General features: G+C 31.6%; 3 protein-coding genes across 3 annotated transcripts; 2 read left to right on the top strand and 1 right to left on the bottom strand.

Annotated features, from left to right (window-relative positions):
- The first annotated feature begins 1,090 nt into the window (after positions 1–1,090).
- Positions 1,091–3,087, top strand: Mrpl2 (mitochondrial ribosomal protein L2). Its single transcript, XM_083044884.1, has 2 exons — positions 1,091–1,350; positions 2,336–3,087. Exons 1-2 carry the CDS (start codon positions 1,122–1,124, stop codon positions 3,013–3,015), a joined length of 909 nt encoding a protein of 302 aa, XP_082901010.1. The 5' UTR covers positions 1,091–1,121; the 3' UTR covers positions 3,016–3,087.
- Positions 3,051–6,230, bottom strand: Sfxn1-3 (Sideroflexin-1-3). The gene is made up of 4 exons (XM_083044883.1): positions 5,774–6,230; positions 5,129–5,305; positions 4,368–4,756; positions 3,051–4,003 (listed from the first exon to the last, which is right to left on the bottom strand). Exons 1-4 carry the CDS (start codon positions 5,959–5,961, stop codon positions 3,759–3,761), a joined length of 999 nt encoding a protein of 332 aa, XP_082901009.1. The 5' UTR covers positions 5,962–6,230; the 3' UTR covers positions 3,051–3,758.
- A 9,880-nt stretch (positions 6,231–16,110) lies between these two features.
- Positions 16,111–19,441, top strand: LOC145939741 (uncharacterized). Its single transcript, XM_083044298.1, has 4 exons — positions 16,111–16,885; positions 17,383–17,650; positions 18,234–18,500; positions 19,193–19,441. The coding sequence occupies exons 1-4, from the start codon at positions 16,637–16,639 to the stop codon at positions 19,279–19,281; spliced, it is 873 nt and encodes a 290-aa protein (XP_082900424.1). The 5' UTR covers positions 16,111–16,636; the 3' UTR covers positions 19,282–19,441.
- The last annotated feature ends 1,884 nt before the right edge of the window (positions 19,442–21,325 follow it).

Here is a 21,325-nt window from a genome sequence, read left to right as displayed (position 1 = left end):
TGTCGCGACGTTTCCGTCGGCGCCCCTAGTCGGCAGACCGCACCAGCGTGCTCTCTCTTAGCATTCCATCCGCCATCTTCTCACTTAATAAAATAATTACCCTGGACCAATTAAGCCATTCCCCTCCACGCTATATGTTCGCTCGCTTCTCCTCTCTATGCGGGACGCTGCGCGCATTTTCCACGAGCGGGATATTAACGCGGTACCGTTATTCGAGCGTTTATTCGTTATCACTTCGCGGGATTTACGCGCCGAGATCTTAAGGAACGTCGGCTAATTGGCGCGTCGCATTTATGCGCCGCGACTAAACTTTATCCTCATTATGACGAGTGCCGCAATGAGATACATTCTTGATCACGCGACTTTGCGTAGTTTGACGTGAGACGCGACAAATTCTGATGAAATTAAATCGTGTAATTTTAATATATAACTATATAGAGAGAGCGTTGTTGAATCGATTTGTTAGAAAAACAATATAACGAGCTTAAAAAATATGCATAAATCTCCGATAGATCGTTTTCTCGTTTATTTGTTTTGTATGAAGATTTTTGAACATTTTTTTAAGATATGCTAACTCTTTTCAAAATAAATCAACTCAAGAAGATTCAAGATAAATTTAAAAAATAAATTGTGTAGTTTGTAAAATTAACATTTATCTTTTTTTCTCAGTAAAAATTCAGATGAAGATATATGTATATTCAACGATATTGTAAAGATATATATTTTTAATTTGTCTAAGTTTATGAAAATTAAATATTATAATTTTTTGAACTTTTAAAAATTCTTAAAAATATATTTATGCGTTATAAATTAATGCTTCAGCCTGCTTCAGCCATTTTATTAAGTAAGTTTTCTTACTTTCTATCGATAAAGTAAGTTTCGTTAAAATTTAGGCAGTGTTCGGAGATGGCATCATTTATATTAAGCTGACTTTTCATGGGCAGTGAAATGCAGCAGCAGCGAGCAGCAATTTAGTAATTTCTAGTTATAATTTAGTGATTTTTGCGCTAAATCAAAGAAATCACCAAATTGTATCTAGAAATTACTAGAAATTACTAAATTGCTGCTGCATTTTACTTTTCATGAAAAGTCAGCTTCAATGCAGTGCCCTTTAATTCAAGATGTCTACCACCATGTTGGCATGTCGTGTTTTCGGCCAACAAATATCTAATTTTATTGGTTCGACGATTTCGGCGTTCTCTCAAGTACCAAGAAGATACAGATGGAAACTCGTGAAGTTACCAGAAATTGGTCATGGCAAAGCTTTTCGACGAACTGTCCATTTCAAGGATAAATACACAGTTGAGCCTTTGCAGGTTACAAATTTAGGAGGCAGAGATCCTGTTACAGGTACGTGAAATAATGCCATTGCTGCAGCATTACATTCTTTTAGATCTTAAATTGATATATTTGAGTTTCTTATTATTCATAAATTAATGAATAAGACAAATCAATGTATGAATGTATGCATTGTAAAGTAATATATAGCCATAGACATAATATAGATCTAGACCGAGTGTTAGGGCCTGAGCAGAATGGCTGACTTACAACTTTAAGACAATGTTTTATGCCCTTAAGTTTTTGTCTTATGTAACGCACAATACTGTCTTTTGTCTCAAATCTTATAAGTCAGCTATTCTGCTCAAGCCCTTAAGGAGTGGAGGTAAAGGTGCACATAGAAAAAGACTTTGTGGTTCGTGCGTCTCTTTCACGCTACATGCGTTCGAGTGTATTGTCTCGTTCGAACGAGAGTGTGTTTTTTTCCACACATGCACGTATATCCCCACTCCTTAAATAAGGCAAACGCTCGGTCTACTCGTCTCTGGCATCGCTGTGATAATAGCATATGAGAAGTAAGTCTGACCTCTGTTGACGAAGAATTGCTGGAAGATAATATAGCTAACTTACACATCGGCTTCTCTTAATATCGATTTTTGTACATATGACAATTATCGATCTCATTATATAATGTAAAAATTAATTTAGCATATTGCAGAGATGCATACTCTGATATATTATGAAATATACGTGTTTATATTATTAGCGAGACAGAGAGAAATACATTATTAATAATATCAACTTCATATGCAGAGTATTTTTTTATAATAATAATATTTCGAATATATATAATTAAAATATATTTAAAAAATAAATTTTTAATTAAAATTGATCTTTAGCATTCGAGGTCAGACAACAAATATTTTGCTTGCGATCAATATTTCCTTTATAAAAATTTTTTGCAAATTGCAAATTTTGCGTTAAAGCATCTACCTTTTTAAGAAACGAGATATAATTATAAATAAAGAAAATAGATTTCTTTATATTATTAAAACAGGTAGAGTAGTGGTCAAGGGAATCGGGGGTGGTATAAAGCACAAATATCACTGGATCAAATGGATCAGGGATGGACCTAAGGATCTTAATGAACCGCCAAAGGAAGAAAAGGTCCTAGAGGTCTTCAAGGACGGTTGTAGAACGAGTTTCGTCGCGTTGGTCGGTACCGGGCGCGAACTGAAATATATTTTAGCTACGCAAAACATGAAACCGGGCGACATAATACGTACTCATCAAGGAATACCGCGTAATCCTGTAAGGCCCTCGGATGGAGATGCCTATCCCCTCGGTGCTTTACCCATAGGGACTCAGGTTAATTGCATAGAGAAATATCCGGGACTGGGTGGGTACCTGATACACGCTGCTGGCTCCGTTGCAACAGTATTAAGGCGAGAAGGGGATCGTGTGGTAATACAAATGCCTAAGAAAAAAACTTTTAGTTTGCCCGAGACGTGTATGGCTACGGTCGGACGATTATCGAATATCGAACATAGTAGTACACCGGTTGGCAGCGCGCAAAAAAATCGCGAATTGGGAAATCGACCGAGGAGTGGATTGTGGCAACGTAAAACAGGTAGATTCGGTCGCAAAATTAGACGGCCTCCTAAAACAAAACTTATCAATATATCTACCAAATCACCTCCGGAAATCCTTGTTTTTAATTGCCAACACAATGCTTAAGCTACACACATACATTAGCAACTCACAATTGCAGATTAAAATACACAATTAAAATTTATTCAGAACACTAAATTGTTTATTTTATTGTCTTCGTTACCCTTTCTCACTTAAGTCTGGATCTCTTGTACTTTAAAAGATTCATTGTATGTATACAGAAATGGAAGGAAAGATATGTATGTCTTTGTTTGGACGTATACAGCTAAGAGAATTCATTTACGAATCGTAGATAGAGTGTCTATAAAAATCTGAAAAGAATTGTCAGGACAATTTTTTGCTTTAAAAAATATTAAAAAAAGATTTTATCTCCGAAATCCAGAGAATTTTCATGTAATTCTTTCTTTATGATTGTATATAAGCTAAAAACATTTAAAAACTTAAAATTTTATATTAAATTTATGTATGTAAAAAAATTAATGTTACGTAAAAATTTGAATAAAAATGTCTGGGAAATCAGAGAATTTTTTAAAAGATTTAAATAGACACTCTGATACGATAGTATCTCCCTGCAAATTTTCATATTATCATCGTTGAACATCGATTATTTACGGACATATAAGTTATAAGCAACAACGAACTGTTTTCATAATCGTTGAAAGTCATTGATAATAATAGCGCATTTGTGCTTTCGAATGTTGTGTTTGGGAATGTCTCGTGTATACCTGGGTTTCAAGTAGATCGCGTTCTTGAATCAATAACACTCGAAAGTATCCGAGTATCGCGTGGGGGATCCTGCCCCATATTATTTAAAGACCTTTATTGTAGTAAACAGTTTCCAGACCGGAATCGTGCGAATGTATTTGTTTTTGCACGTCGGATTCCAATCGATTTACCGAGATAGAGACGCGTTGTGCAAAAAGAGCGCAACAGAGTGGCGTCGCGAAAGTGAGACACACTCCGCAGATTAGAACTTGAATTGGTCCGGCAGCCCATTTCGCCTTACGCAACAATTGTCTTCGATCTAAGTAATTCATTACTATTGGCGCCAATACTGCAACAATCAAGTAATATGTTTTGCATCTGTAAATTTACACAAACGACATTTTTAACGATTTCGTTGATTACTTTGAAGAAAATAAAATCTATTCATAAAAATTTAGATTTATATAAATAATTGTATGTGATAATAAATATAACTATTCGTAAATAATTTTTGCTTACGTAATATATCATATAAAAATACCAAAAAAAAAAAAAAATTATAAGAATTGCAAAGTTAACAAATGTTAATTGATGATAATGTTAATCTTAGTTTACAAACAAAGAATTCGAGCAAGCTTATCAAAATAGTCCAGATTGAGTGAAAAATAGTTAATAAGTAGACTGATTAATGAAGCAAACGCAGCAAAACTTACCCATGCTCGGAGAGGCCATAAGAATTCGCGATAACGTTACAGACGTAATTGCCTCTCTCGCCGCACGTTTGCTGTTGCCGACTTTTGTGCCGTCCTCGGTTTGCAGTTCGATACCATTTTGGAGTTCGGTAATCCTCATCAGAGGGATGTTGACGCAATTAGCGGCCGCGACCGCCGCTAATGGTACCAGCCGGCCTGCCAACGGTGGTCCACGTTGAGCGAGACGGTTTAAGGTCAACGCTGTTATCACGGCGCCTCCCGTAGCGCCGACGTAACTTTGTGCTAACGTTTCTGTTGGAATCGGACTCGAACCACTGCGGTTCGTGTAATTAACTACAGCATTGAACGACTGGTTGATCCATTGCCAGAAAATTACAGCTGGCGTTGACCTACGAGAATTGTAAACGTTCTTTCAACAACAATATAGGCTGCTAATAAGTATCGTAAAGGTATCTAAACGAACGATCTTTTAATCGCTAAGTAATAATTCTAATTTTCCAGTCTCTTGAACGTTTTGATTGTGGACTTTGTGTTGCTCATCTCGTGAAGTAATCGTATTTGAAATTATCGGGAGCTCTTTATTCAATCATTTTTGTTGCAAAAAATATAAAAATCGATGGATACAGGATCGAAAAATTACTGTACATTACTATTGCTAAAGATTGCAGTTTTGATATTTTGTTAAAAAAAAAGTACTAAAGGTCGAAGTATCAGATGCTCTTATCATAATTTTATGTGTGTCGACAATTCTGAGTACATACTTATAAAACGTCATCATACAGCCTGTTATCATCATATTCATGGGCACTTGGGCGCTCATGCGCCCAATTAATAGCATTTTTTCCCCAGTATCAGGATGGTAAGCGCTGTCGTAAAGATATTTGCAATTCCATAATTCATTCACGCTGACTCCTTGTTTTTTCAAGCTTTCACCCTGTCTGTGACGATAAAGTTAAAGCGAATTATTATTTCACATTTATATAACATTATATAACGATTAAAGAACGGAGAAAGCGATATTCATAAAAATAATAGGAAGAAAAAAAAATAGAATTTATAAGAAAAGGAAATTTTTAAATAAAACGTATATTTATTAAAAATAGAAAAAAATAGAATTTATAAGAAAAAGAAACACTTAAATAAAAACATGAAGTAATGGAAATAGATAACTTGTCTTGAACAATTATTTATTGTGATTCTTCTTTAAACATTTACACAAATTAGTAAAGTAATCGATAGTCTAATTTAAAACATAAAGAGAGAATGACATTATAACATTACATAATACATAATATCACAAACACATGCTTTACACACGTGTAAAGTGTGACATATGACGGCAGTCTGCTGATTACGCGCATTCCAAAACAGAGAGAAGGAGAAAAAACTAATTAGAGCACGACTACCTGTATTTCGTGACGACATCACGCGCGTGCTCGAGTCTCTGGTTCGAAGCGAAGACATTGAGCGGATTTGTCACCGTCAGAAAGTGCAATGCCCTTCCTTGATATGTGCTCTGATCCCAGTAGGGTCTTTCGATATCTATCCCATCCGGCGCGTTATCCTGCGCGACTATCTCCTTTTTTTCCGACATCTCTTTTAACCGCTGCCTCTCTTTCCCACCTGGAGATTCACCTTCTCCCCACCTCACTCTCGCAACGATGTCAGAGAATCGTCACCCTTTCTTTGCACCTGCTGAGAGTCCAGCAACCTCCAGGGAGACGGCATACGCCGTTCTATCTACGAAACAGGTTGTTCATCCAGCCTACAGGCTTTCAGCCGACTGACTCGCTCCAGAGTCCAAGTCCAGCCGCTCTGGCTCTCCTCTCTCTTCTACATGCTGGATTTCGTTTCTTCCCTTCACTCCCCTTGTTCGATCCATCAGCTATGTCTCTTTGCCTCTTGCCGCGTTCAACACTCATCGATAAGACTGTTCTGCGCGCGCAGAACCACCCACGTATCTGCGTTTGATGGATTTTCCACGAGATGGTGGTACACGAAGAAATTTACATGTTTCTCAGGATTTTAATTAAAAAAAAAATTCTCAAAATTGGTAAGAATATATTTGTGAACGTATATTATTTCAAGAGATTGTTGATTTAAAGTTAAAGTATGAATTTTATAGAAGAAAGAGATATGTGCGATACACATGATAGGTCATTAAAAAATTTAATGTAATATCATAAAGAAGAATAGCAAACTAAAACAAATTTAAATTAATCTTAAAAGAATTCTTTTTATTAATTTTGTCATTTTATTAGCATTACAATATCATTATTATGATATTGCATTTTTAAACAAAACGATAATCTAAACGTACGAGTATAATATTAATTCAAGATGGAAGAACGATTAAAAGGTCAGTTATCATATTAGTTTCATGTGATTAGTTCCTGGCTAATTTTTAATCAGGAAATAATAACTAGAGTATTGTAAATTTTGGCTGAACATATTAGATTAGCTATCATGTACTAATCAGTTTATCTTGTCTAATTCTTGATTGCTTATTGGTCAGAAAATATAATAACTAGAATATATATTCTGAGTTTTGACTAGGCATCCTTTACTGATACTACTTATCACTTACCGATTCGTTTGACCTTACTAATTTCTGACTACTTTTTGTCTAGAAAATGTTTTTTAACAGCACCATATATTAAAAAATTAAATTACGTACTGATTAGTAGCTAGCCATTTAAATAGAATTTTATCTTAATAGAATTTTGTACCTAGTCGTTAGACACAGTTAATGTGTTCAGTAAATTTAAAATCAGTAAAAATTGACCACTTTTTGATTTGTAATCTGTTTTTTCCAGACATTCTTCTCCTAGGGTATTATTATTTTAATAATACGTTTTCAAGGAAGTGATAATCTAAATTTAATATTAATCGAAAAGGAAAACGTAATTAAAAATCAAGATATGAAATTATAAACTTTACATGTTCTTAATTTATTAATTTAATTTATGAATTCATTATTGAATGGTATGCTATAGTATTACAAACAGAGAAATAATAATAGATTTATAATTGCATTTGCATTTTTAGTTCTAGTTTATGGCCAAAAGTGTCTAATTATTATTCAACCATCTCAACGTATGTTTCATGTAACATTTTCAGATTTTTAAATACAAAAGTTTAAAAGTTGATATATATATATAAATATTTAATCACAAGTTTATTTTTTCACTTGTTATAAATATCCTTTCCTACATGCGCGAATCCAGATAAACTTGTTTATATTATTCATAATCTTATTATGTAATATCGATAAAATAAAACGATAATATAATATTATTTTTTTTAAAATACATCTTATGATTTATGAGTATTGTAACAAATGATGAGCATTGTTATCACCATATGACTTTTTATATTTGAATTTTCAAATTGCAGATTTGATTCTCTCAAAAGAGTTTTCTGGGACAAGAAACTCGCTTTCAAAGTGATAACATCGCTAAGTAATCTTGTTAACTAATCGCGATCGTGGTAATGAAGAAACTCTTTATTACCATAAACGTTTCTTAGAATAATATAATAATTGCATTTATACTCGAGCATATGAATATTTCTTGTATTACGAGATTATTAATGTTACTTTCTCCAAATTGAATCTATCGATAACAAGAATGCTTAATAGCTTATTATATGCCTTATGTGTATGTATAATGTATAATTATTTATAATTATGAAGAATTAGTAATATAAATAATTTTTTATTTTTCTAAATTATTTTATATATTAGACCAGTGCATCAATATTGGTTTTAATGATTTAGAGATAATGCTTCAATTAGCAGATAGTGATCTATTGAATATCGAATGAAATGTAATATGTTAATCAGTTTTGCTTTGTGTTATATTAATTGCATAATTGTATTAGAAAGAATTCTTAAAATAAATCAATATTTTTACTATTATGCTATATGCTTATATAAGCCTATTAAAATTTAAAAAATGTGTCAAAGATATAATAAAAAATGTGTCAAGAGATATAATAAAAGCTTTATTTTAGAGGTACAATACTAATATAATATTTTATTTTATTTCTATACTTTTTTCATTGCAATTATATAAATAACATTTATATAATAAATATTTCTATTGCAACTTAGAAAATTAAACATTGTTATATATAATATGTATAATATGTAACACCGCGATCAAGAAACTATGATTTTATATTATAGAGAATAAGAAGGAAAAGATTCTATGTCAAATGTCAAATGTAACTCAAATGAATAAAACATAAGAGAGTTAGATATACAATGGTTGTAACCTTGTAGATTATATGAAATTGTTTCCAACTATTGTCATGCAAATTTGCCAATTGGTACGTTAATTACGACTTTTCTCTTATTAGCAAGGGTACTATGTCAATCGCTGAAACGACCTAAATCATGTAATTTTTATTATTAGCTGATCGACATATTTTTTGGCGCCTCCATATACATATATTCTAATAAATGCCCGATCGCGTTCACCAAACTTTCTAAATCGCTTTGTCAAGTACCATACTACTTGACTTGATTTTAATGATACAATTTAGGTTTATTGCTCTAACTGTAATCTTATCTTTAGTTTAATCATATAATTTCACTATTGTTTGATAACTATATTTTAGTTCACAGTGTAATAAAATTATTTGCATGCGGAAATAATATCTATGAAACAAAGTCAACAATTTTAATTAACAATGCTATGTATTTTTTAGTTTAATTTATATACATATAATTTATAATATATTAATAACAATTTTTAATATTTTATTAGCAGCATCTCTTGTAATTAAAAAAGTAATTTTTATTTTAAAAAAGTAGGTCATGCATAATTGCGATGTTTCATGTTTTATCGAATCGATCAGTAAAGTGAAGTAGATTGTTTCGTATAATTATATCAACACTAATTAAACGCGGTAACCGCAATCAATTTGCGATTTTTAGTCGAAATGTTAAAAAATCTTTTGACAAAATTTATTTGTATTTAAAATATAAAAATTTTGTCATTTATATATTTAAACTATTAGTTATTTTATAACGCAATTTATATATATATATATATATATATATATATATAATATATATATCTATTAAGAAAGATCAAAATGTGTCATGTTATTGCAAGTATGTCTGACCGACATTCCAAACTAGAAGAGAGAGACTAAGAGTTCACTAATTTTCTCAGAATGGAAACACGATCCAATGCCCGTAGGACTCTAATTAATTCAAAGTATGCGTGCCTTTTCACTAGAGTGGAATGCGGGACGATGTGTGCATCAATATTTTACAAGTGTTCTATATAAGAATATAAATGTTATAAAAAGATTGACACGCGTTTCACAGACATTATAAAACAGTTGTCTGTCAATGCATATACTTGGAATATAAAATAAAATAGAAAAAATTCACTCGAAATTAGTTAAAACCAAACAATTATCATACATTGATATTTATTAATGTCTCATGTAAATTATGACATTTTTTCTTGAAAAAATACATATAATATTTAATATTTTTATTTTATTGATACTTAATCGATCGCAGAATAATATATATATATATATATATATATATATATATAGCTTATTTTAGCAAAAATTATATTTACATTTTCAAGGAAATTTAGAAAGATTACTTGCTTTGAAAGAAGGAAGTAGTGTTCGTATATTAAAATGGTAGCTTTTACTTAGGTGGTAATTATACGAAGCAGCCAGTATTTAGCTGGTGCATTGAGTAAATTGTTTTGTAAAATTGTTTTTAGACACAACCTTTCCAATGATGTTTATTTTTTCTATGTACCACATTTAATACTACAATGATAATAGCAGAGATGCACTCCACTAGCCTACTTACTTGCTAGCAATCTAACATAAAGGTGAGACCGAAAACGAAAGATACGAAGATAGAATGACTATATGGAGATTGTAATAAACTATGTAGAAATATACTCACTATGTTGCAATATATATATGCATGTGTGTGTGTTGCATTCGCTTCAGCTTTAGGCAAGAATTTCATCTCATGCGTAACATGTTTTTCTACATGCATACACTATTGAAGATATAATCTTGCATTAAAATACTCATAAGGATATATATTTCCGGCATATTATATCTAAATTACTTGAAATCAAAGTCATGATAATTTACGGTTAAAATTTTTGAACGCATAAATAAATTTTAGCTTTTGAATTTAACTTTTGATAAGTTATTAGAAAATGATTCGATATTATGTCGATAGTATATGTCTCTAAATATCAATTATTTATACATTGAATATATTAGTATGATAAATGTACTTCTATATGTCATCTTTTCATATCTTTTTTCATTATTTACTCTTATTTTACTTTATTATTTTATGTATGTATTTAAATTATTAACATCAATGTTGTGTTTGACTTCTCGTATTATCTTGTCTATTATTGCATCTAATTATATTATTCATTGCACGGTTATCTTTATGATCGTTGACAGCGGTTCGCTGTCCATTCAATGATTTATGATCTTGAAACGATAAGAGATAGAAAGTACGAGATATGTAATATTCTTCAGACAGAAAGTACGAGATATGTAATATTCTTCCTTCCCTTTCTAAATAAGTATTCATATCAACACGCAATTCTATCAGTAATTAAAGTAGATATAATATTATGTTTTATTTACCGAAGAATAGAATATAATACTCGATATCTTTTATACTCTCTCTCGAAGAAATGATTACAGTAATTATTTCTCTTTGCGCATGAACAGTTCTTGTATGTTACACATACGGTTTTAGTTCCGTGAATATATGATACATATTTCGCACATTTTTGCGAGGATGAGTTTTTCAGTAGTTGCGATTATATGCATTCGCGCATTTAGAAGAAGTTTTTTTTTTCCAACAGTGACATATTTTCCGTCAGAACAGGCGCGCCATTATCGACAATAAATGTTAAAAAGTGAATGATCTCAATTCTTTTTGCTACCATTATTGATTCGCTTCAATATCTGCTTAAATAAGAATCTAACTCTTGCCTAGATACTAAGAAATTAATATTTACACTCTATATTTTTCTATATATACGAAAATTCAACAATAAATCTTCGCTGAATCTGATTATTTTATTGTGAATATTATGTTCTTTAAAATTATCTGTTTCATACAAGATTGTGTTTTGAAATAAAAATTTCTTGAGCGATTAATTGATTTCTTATATAATGGTAGTCATGGAACGGCACTTGATTATCCCGCAAATGGAAAGTATCGATGCATGTACTCTATTTTTACAATTAGATTCATAAAACTTTGATGATTGATAAATGTAGCAGTTGACATGATTTATGATAAAGAGAGTTTTCTTTTCAGATTATAAGCGTAAAATATTTTTAGAAATTATATAAGGCTTAATTTTATTATAAATTAAGTTCTCTACTTGAGTGCAATTCTTGCATTTTGCAATTGTGATTAAGATTTCGCAAAACGTGTTAAATAACAACATATATGAGAAAATAAATACATTTACATGCAGTTATATATATATTATATATATATATATATATACACATAATATATATACATACATATGTGTGTGCGTGTGAGTGTGTGTACACATATATACAAATTGATACGATGTTACAGCAGCCTCCTCGAAAGTGATCGATTACAAACGCAGTTTTGCTAGAAATGCCCAATAGATTAAATATCAAAAATATAAAAAATGAAAAATATTCATCTTTACATTCTAACATATTGTTCTACTTTGTAATTTCATTATATTGTTGTGATTTTTACTACTTGCATAAAATTGCATTCTCGATATTAAAGAAAAAAAGAAAAAGAAAAAGTCATGCATCTTCTGTTCATAATATGTATGCAATTGCTGCGAGACAATCTATGATTTATGATCCCGCAATGGTGACAGTCAAAGGCCTTAATCGAGGTTCTCTTTCGGACCGATTCTGAGTCATTTCTCTAGTGAATCGAATAGCGTGATTGACGCTAAATAGGTCTTTAATTCATGCTAATTGCTGAATGTTAATTAGTAATATTCATTGAATGTTTTAATCAGTAATATTCATTGATGATATACGTGTGACTTATTATAAGTGTTAATTATATCTGAAATATAATTGATGATAAAAAAATGATTTAAAAAATACGAAATTTTTACTATACATATATAATTCAATTCAAAAATAATTTTTTCTAAAAAAGAAAAAAAATGTTATAATATGAAAATTCTGTTATAATATGAAATGATAAACAAATTATTTTGCTTTAATGCAATTTTTATGTGGTTTTGCGGTTTTTTTTACATTGTTTAATATTTTTCAGACGATATTTGATGCAATACATTTTATTCCAGAGGATATATAAATATGGTAATGTCATTCCCATGTCATGCGATATCCGTCTGTCATCGTTTAAGTGTAAGCTGGACTCTTCATGAAATAGGCCGTAGATGGCATAAAATAAGCGTAACTAATTGTAAGTAACTAAAATAAATCTCGCGGCTCCAGGGTGTTATCGATTAGTTCCGCCTTTTAACGCGGTGTAAAATAAACTGCATCTAACATTGTGCATGCGTGGATTTCAAGACTTGATAGTTACAAAGTTTCATGTGTTTATTTACTCATGGTTTATAACGGATCTTGAATATTATAATTATCGAATTAATTTTCTGATAACATTAAAATAAGTAAATGTCTATGTCCAACAACACAAAATCTCTATTTGCAAATAAAGAAATTAAATGCATCGGTTCTCTTGAACAAGATAAATAAGATATTTTATGAGATGTAAGTACACAAGATATCGCGATGTTTACAAGCTTCTCAAATTTCTATTTCCATTTTATGGAAGACATAAATACCAATTCTTAATTGTTAATAAAGTTGATGAATGATGTAATTATTTTCAGAGGATTACAATCTAATATTAATATGCTAATATAACAAGGTACATAACAAAAGAATTGTATATATATAATAATTATATATTACAAATATATGTACATTTATTTCTTTTTTTCTGTCACACTTCTTCGATATAAGATTAATCTCAATATTAATATAAATTATAAAATAATTAATCTCTTCAAAATAAACGACTCAAATTTACATTCTGCACTTGTGTGCGTACACTTTGATACATTTTCAATCAGTAGACTCTTTGATTGTAAGCTTTGAAATCTGTAATGACTAATGATGTTCAATAAAAGTTTAAGGAGGATAATGATCTTTCCGCAGATAATTTCTTGCGCCTATCTCGCGAACTTATTTTCCAATCAGGAATGTGTAACAAACTAGAATGTCGAGATCGGCGCAATCAGTTGCAATCGATTATTCGAGATTACCATTTCATATCCTGTCGATCCGTACTGGGTCAGCCGGACAAAGGGATAAGCAGGTTACGTGACGAGCGGCGCGTGCTTCGTCAATATCCCACCCGACTCGTCATCGCGCGTCTTCTTCTTTACTTCATGATCCTCACGATGCTCAGAAATCGATTAATGACGTCGCCTACAACGCGTATCCTTTTTTTGTCGCGCTCGTAGCCGCGAGTGAAAGCTCGCGCGCGCTGGAACGCGCTCGTCATGCTTCCGGTGCAACACGTTTATTATTCGTACCTTATTATCACACAACCCTATAGATATAACTTATCACGGGAAAACGTTCTTTTGGGTGATGATGCGTTGCCTATGGAGATGTGATAGATCTGTATTTCCAGGCCAGTGGAGTAAGACGGTCGTCTCTTCCGGGTTGTGTTCCGCGAAAATATTGTCTGGATTCGATGGCTTTAATAACAAATCGCGTTTCTTTTGCGACTCGATGAATCTTTTAAAAGAATCACATCAAAACATTGCTAAAACATCAGTAATTATATGAATAGAAAAAAAAATTAGTCGTTACAGATCACATTTTTGATGCGGTTTTTTTCAGGTTCTATATCTTGAATAAAATAATTTTTCTTTTTTGAGTATTTTTCTATATGATAATTTTATGTAAATAAGATGCTATAAGATTTACAGTGCTACAGATTTATGCATGTAAATGTGATTAATCAATTATCTGACCATTAGATAAATTTTAAATGAAAAGCAGTTACTAGAAATGCATCATAAATAAAATATAAAATAAGATATATAAAAATAAAATTATAGGATGTACCCCTATATATGTAATGGGGGTTAAAAATCGTAAAATTATATAGGATAATATAGATATTTAGATTTGATAAGTTATACTGCTAGATCTTTATTATTCGAGTCTATTTATTTAATTATTTGTTTACGGTAACTCTTCAACGATAGCTTACTTACAATATCTTTAAGTCAAGCGCATACAAAGAAAACCAGATATTGACCGTGAAGGAAGAGAGTGGTGTGTAAAAATTGCACTCGAATGGCAAATAAACGATTCGAAACCAAAGTAAGGCGCACAACTGTCGTACGAAGGTTATAAACCGGTTACAGAAAAGAGGCTGCGTAGCAAATATGTATATATTCTGATTTTACACTTGAAGACTGCAACGGCGTTAATAGGTCGATCAATGGCCTCTCATCCTCTTATCCTTTTATTTATTTTTTACCACTACTGGTTTTACTACTGACTATTATATAACGCTTTTAGTTTAAATATGTTCTAAAGTCGCGTATAGGTAACTTCAGTTTTTAGATTTTTTAGATGATTTAGGAACGATTTTTTTACAGTGAACATATTTAGACATAATTTTTTAACTTGACTGCTTAATATTTAACATACATTAAATTTGTCGCAATTAAATCTCAAATCAATATTTAATTAAAGAAGTTAATAAAACTTAGATTTTACACGATGTCTGGCTATTTTAAATTACATTTCTGAGTTTAAATTTATGAGAATAATAAAATATTCAATAATAAGATATTCAGAAAAAGAACCGGAAAACTACAATTATTTTTTTGCTAGAGAGAAATGAACTTCCGAGATTCATTAAGACAAATTATATGGGTCAGAGTTTTTGGTACGAAAATATTTCAAATTACGAGCCTAATTTTGTAGCGTTTACTTTCCGCTTTAGGCAGAGATAATTTACGAATTATAACGTTACCTGTGATTATGCGCGATAAAAAAATTGAGGGTCGTTGCGGGTGGGTACCTTGGAAAATATAACGCTCCCACTTGTCGATGTTCGTTTACCATTGTATGGGAGAGAATGTCACGGAGGAGAACCTTTCCTGGATCTGTGAAACGGATAAATGAAGGACATTGTTATTACGGCACGTGCGTTTGCCGTTTCCCACTCTAAATATACGTACGATTATAGGATCTACTTACTAATCATGTATTACAGAATGAAAATGGAATATATAGCGTTTAATAATTACAGTGCGGTTCACCGCTGTTGCTTCAAGTAAGAATCTTTGTGAGAAATCTTGATTGTCTGGAAGTCGCTAGGTTGACAACTTCATCACGCAGCGATTGTATGGTGTACCGTTAAAATTAATTGTTTAATAAAAAATAAAATTACATTTATATTCTTTCCAGGATCTTTCGGTTAAGAAAATCGGTCAAGAAAAGAACTCAGCTTGGGACTTTTAAAGTAGTTTTACATTTTTTTTATATAGACTAATTTTCTATAGTTTAATAAATAAATGTGTCTTTTTATTTTCTGTGCGTATATAAAAATGCGTATAATGATTAGCAAAGGATATTAATAAATCTATCAAGAAGTGAGTTCTCTTCTCTCTCGTAAGATGTTATTCGAAATAATTTTTCCGGTACTTTTCCCTCATTTTTCGGTCATTATATCTAATGTCACGAATTCTGAGCTTGTTTCACTATCATTACATGAAAATTCTGCAATCAGCCGACCGTCAGGGAATCCTTTACGTGTCTACCAAGACGTCGCATCGCATAGAGTGCAGCAATCTCTCTGTACAGTATTATCTAAGCCATGGACCGTTACCCCCACCGACCTAAATGCACGCCGTATAAATGGTCAGGACACCTTCTCACCACTGTCAGTAAGCAGTGCATCTAATCTCGTCTATCCGCAATGTACGTCACGGTGCTGTGATAATAGTGCGCGGTCTCGTGGCGTTAATTTGTTTATTTACACTTTGTATAACGTTACTTATAATTTCGTTCAATTAATTACAGTATTCTTTTCTTTTTTTTCAATAATGACTACGAAAGTTCAGCACAGGTCAACTGATTGTCATCCTCTGCGCAATGAGATATATATCAGTTAATTTAAACGAATTAAAATTAATAGTGCAAGATTAATATTGTTTATTTAAATTATGAAGTGCAGAAATTTCAAAGTTATTGAGTGGTCTTGCAAAACTGGATTTTCAAGAGTGGGCCAAATATCGTGTTGGATATTAATTCTGTTGATTATTTGTTCACGGCGGACTCATTCGTTAACGTTTGATAATACAACGAATCTTTTTGTTCAAAAATGTCAAATGGAATGCAGTTTGCACAAAGATTTTACAACTTGTGGGAAATACAAAGTTGTGAGGTGGTTGAATACAATAGTTAAAGAAAAAGTAAGTATTTGCGACAAACGATATCTGTAAATAATGTTTAATTAAATTAATTAATTTAAAAAAATCATAAATTAATGACTTACTAGTGCTAATTGTATAACAAATGTAAGTAACAGTTTAAAATAAATCTATTATTTTATATATTTTTGCTTTTATAATAAAATAATAAAATTATTAACATTTTATTTAATTTAACTTTTATTTATATAGTTATATAGTATATAATTCGAATCTAGCTATATATATTAAATACATAATATGATTTTAATAACAAAATTATGACAAAATTTATAAAATATTGATTAAAAAAATTAATGGTCAATATAAATCAGATAATAATTAGTAACAATTATATATAGATATACAATTTATTATTATAAATTATATATATATATATATATACATATATATATATATAATATTATAATAAAACATATTATAAATTAAATATACTCATGATTTATAAAATTATAACTAACTGAAAAAATATAATTTAGGAATTTAATTACGGATCGTTTCGAATAATAAGGATACCATCGATACACAAGCAATCATTTTTGCCCTATTTACCACGTTCTCGAGCATTTAAGAGCGGCATAACGGAAACCCTGAACTTTATTAGAGATAGCGTAGAGGATTTATTGACAAAACGTGCCATTGTATATACGATAGACAATTCAGCAGTTACCAGAAGCTTTTCGTCAAGTTTGATGTTAGTGGACGAAGATGAACTCACACAGATGAAAGATAAGAAAGAAGTGGAGGGTAAGATTTGATAGCAGATCTATCGAATGATAAAATATTCATATCAGTAAGAATATATATAAAAATATTGTGTTTTCCTGCACGTTCTTATTTTTGCTTTTATAATCTAATAAAAATATATTTTTATTTAGATTATAAATATATAATGAGCTGCACTAGATAAATGTACATATATCATACTATAATTATTACTTATATTTTTTATTCTTGAGATTCTGGAAGTTGTCAGTCTTTATGATAATATATTGATATCTTGGCAATAATAAAGAAAAAGTGTACTCACTATTCTATACAACGGGACATTAAAATTTGTAATATCCGACAGCATAATCGTAGCTTCTATTACATTTTGTTTCGGATAACGGGTAACGTTACACGAAACAAGTATTATCACTGCAGAAACTATGCAATCTGTTACAATGTTCTTCAATGTATATTTGAAAAAAGCGATGAATGCGACGGTAAAATGACAACGTTTACTACCTTGTACTTCTTATAACGGCAACGATATTTAGTTGATGTCAATAGTTCTGTAGTAATAGTATTCGAAAGATCAAAAATTAATAAATTATTTATTTTTCAGGTGATTGGCGAATTTTCAAGAAAAAGAAATCCATAATCTTTCCAATTCTTATAATATTAAATTTAATAAAATTAAAATTATTGCTATTACCAATTATTTTAGGAGTTCACTTTATCAAAAAGATTCTCGTATTTGGATCGATACTTTTGTCATCGATATTGGCGCATTTAAAAGTTTGCAAAATACAAAGTCAATCTCAACCTCAACCTCAACAGCAGCCTGTTCAATTATGGTCCACTGCAGTGGAATCAAGTGATTATCCAACGGGTAAGAATATTTTAAAGACTTATTTTTTCCTGAAACATACGAAGCAAGTGTTTTTTATTTGGTAAATTTTTTAACAGGCCAAACAAAAAATGTACGAAAAATAATAGAATTTCAATTTTGTTTTTAAATATTATAATTATTATTTCATCAATTTATACAAAAATTGTTATTGCATTTGGAATTCCTTTTATAATAATACGCCATGCATTTGATTTATATTGTTAAGTCATATGTGCTAATATGAAATAAATTTCTTTATCGAACAAGAGCAACTAGTACAGCATGGTAGCTTTGCATAATTATTATGTAGGCTAAGTTAAGATCAGCATCGTTCATATGGTGCAAGAAGTTCGCTAATGTAGCTTCATAGACAATATATATATATATATATATATATATATATATATATATATATATATGAAACGTCAATTTATTTAATGTCAGTCGATAGCAACAATATTGTAAATAGATATGACATCTGTTAGAGAAGTTTGTTCCGATAACTGTACATTTGACACGATTAGATATATATCATATTTTTTTTCTAATCTTCAGAAAGCGCAGCACAAATGCTCGATGTCAGTATTAGCCATTGAATTTCTTTTACACGCGAAATTGTTAGGAAAAGCTCTCTATTTATTTAGAGTAAGTACTATAAGTTTTTAATACGCATTCTAACATTCTCTTTGCAGGATATGGACAAGACGACGTTAATTGGCACAGAAACGATTACCAATTGGGTTATACGAATTACCAGTTATTTCGCAATCCTTACGGGTGAAAATGTTGCAAACTATCACCGATCACTAGCGAAAAATTCGTATAATTCTTTATTTTGGATAATCTTCCGAAGTATGGCTCGCGAAGTGAAAGAATCGATATTATATTGAGACACGCGAGATTGTTAATACCTTAATAAATAGTGCGAATGTGTGATTAGATTGATTTTTTTTTAATCTGTCCAATCACTATAATTGCGTAATCTTCTGTAAAATTGTCTGTGCGGTGATCAGGGTGAATTGGTATGTGAATGAATTCCAATTAACGTCGCCAATGTTTATCTCGGCTCCGTTCGTTTGTCGCCTATCCTAGCCGAAGATCACACACTCGCGAAATGACTTTCACATAGCTTACCGTTATTTGTGAGGCACATATTGATATATTTCCAGTCTTTGAGACTTTGCTGACTTTGAGAAAGGACACGGTGTTAACGACACATCCGTCTTTTCTTTAAACCCCACATTAATAGGGGACGCGTGAAAGAGGAGAGATAAAGAGAGACATAAAATAGAGAGATAAAACGCCTGTCTCTCTTAAATTATAAAAATTAGCAACGGTTTGCGCCAATATGTAATTATTTACAAAGTGCAAAGTGTCTGTTGACCCCTGACACGAAACGTTGCGTTTGACATGCTTGTCCCACACGCGTGTTTCTACACGGAAGCAGGATTTTTCAAGATGAGGATCGATAGGTCGCCAGGCACTTAGATGAAAGACAGAGGAATGATTCGTGGTCAAGGTCACGCGTCGCCTGGATATTCGAGTACGATGGCTCCTCTGACTGACCTACTGACAGATTTGGAAGAACGCCCGGTTTCTGGCTTAAACACACAAGCTGATTCGTGCGTGCCTTGCTGTGCGTATATACTTCGATCAGCGTGTGTATGTATATACACGCGTGTATGACCCGTGCCCGGTTTGATCGAAGACCGTTATCGACTCGCGAACGATGCACGGCGAGAAGCCAGTCGTATCTGTCGTCGACACAGATTTTAGCCTTTTGATGACGTTATATACGATATGTATTTTTTGCGCTCTCACCCTTTCCTTTTCTCGATTCACGCCATCTCCTTCACCCACCGCTCAGTGATAGGATTATAATTTTGCATTATTATTTTCTTATCAAATCTTCCAGCACGCATCCTCAAAATCACTCAGACTGAGACCGATCTTTGTGTTTTATAAAAAAATAATTTTCTCTTTTCGATTTTAGAATTTATCATTATTTTCAATTGTAAGAAGAGATTTATGAGCCTGTTATAAAGCCTGTTATAAAGGCCTATTATAAGACGATGAAAAAAATGTGAGAACTTGTGAACTTGCTGCTTCACGAGCGACAGATTGTTAATGATGTTCACAAGCTTCGTGAAACGCGGTAGGAAACGCGATTCGGAAGCGACACATTGCGCATCGCTACGGATACCCGATCGATACGCGACGTGCACTCGCCCGCAGCAACTCGACCGTTACGTTCTTACGTTATATGCGAGCGAAAAAGTCGCATTAACGTAACGGACCATCGTCCATGTCACGGCGCTCGACTTACGCATCCGTATGTACGTCGAATGTATCGCCCGTATATTGAACAATTCATATATATGCACGATTCATATATGCGCGTATGACGTAGACGGATGATCCTGAATGGTATGCGTTAAATACCGGAGATGTTCCTCAGGATGTCGTAAGTGGAGTTCACGGAAAGGAAAGGCGTGTCGGCCTGAACGATTTAATTGAAGGTTCAGCTTGAATGGATCTGCCTATCTTTTTTTTTTTTTTTTAAAGGAAATCGTTTTTGAAATCGAATAGAGGATTATGTCGTGGTAAATGAACGACTCTCCGGGAAAGAATATTCAGATGAAACGTGAACTCTTAACACCGTTTCATAATGTATGAAAATACGAATGCGCTTTCAGGTTCCGATTCTCTGCTTGTCTATGTAAAAAAAATATCGCAAGATCGACGAATCTGACACGTTTTGTGTATGGATATTTAATTTAAATTTTATAAATTTAATTTTTTATTGATATTAGTCCAATACGATA

This window comes from Prenolepis imparis, unplaced genomic scaffold (assembly GCF_030444845.1).
Source record: "Prenolepis imparis isolate NDT839.2.m4 unplaced genomic scaffold, iyPreImpa1.0 SCAF_8, whole genome shotgun sequence".
Taxonomy (NCBI): domain Eukaryota; kingdom Metazoa; phylum Arthropoda; class Insecta; order Hymenoptera; family Formicidae; genus Prenolepis; species Prenolepis imparis.
The sequence above is the reverse complement of the archived record's forward strand: the minus strand, read 5'-3'. Positions and strand labels throughout refer to the sequence as shown.

Coding starts and splice junctions, on each gene's coding strand:
- Mrpl2 (XM_083044884.1), top strand. CDS start 1,122: ATGTCTACCACCATGTTGGCATGTCGTGTTTTCGGCCAACAAATATCT. Junction 1,351..2,335: donor AGGCAGAGATCCTGTTACAG/GTACGTGAAATA, acceptor TTATTAAAACAG/GTAGAGTAGTGGTCAAGGGA.
- LOC145939741 (XM_083044298.1), top strand. CDS start 16,637: ATGAAGTGCAGAAATTTCAAAGTTATTGAGTGGTCTTGCAAAACTGGA. Junction 16,886..17,382: donor ATACAATAGTTAAAGAAAAA/GTAAGTATTTGC, acceptor AATATAATTTAG/GAATTTAATTACGGATCGTT. Junction 17,651..18,233: donor AGATAAGAAAGAAGTGGAGG/GTAAGATTTGAT, acceptor TTTATTTTTCAG/GTGATTGGCGAATTTTCAAG.
- Sfxn1-3 (XM_083044883.1), bottom strand. CDS start 5,961: ATGTCGGAAAAAAAGGAGATAGTCGCGCAGGATAACGCGCCGGATGGG. Junction 5,306..5,773: donor GATGTCGTCACGAAATACAG/GTAGTCGTGCTC, acceptor TTATCGTCACAG/ACAGGGTGAAAGCTTGAAAA. Junction 4,004..4,367: donor TATGGCCTCTCCGAGCATGG/GTAAGTTTTGCT, acceptor TGATTGTTGCAG/TATTGGCGCCAATAGTAATG.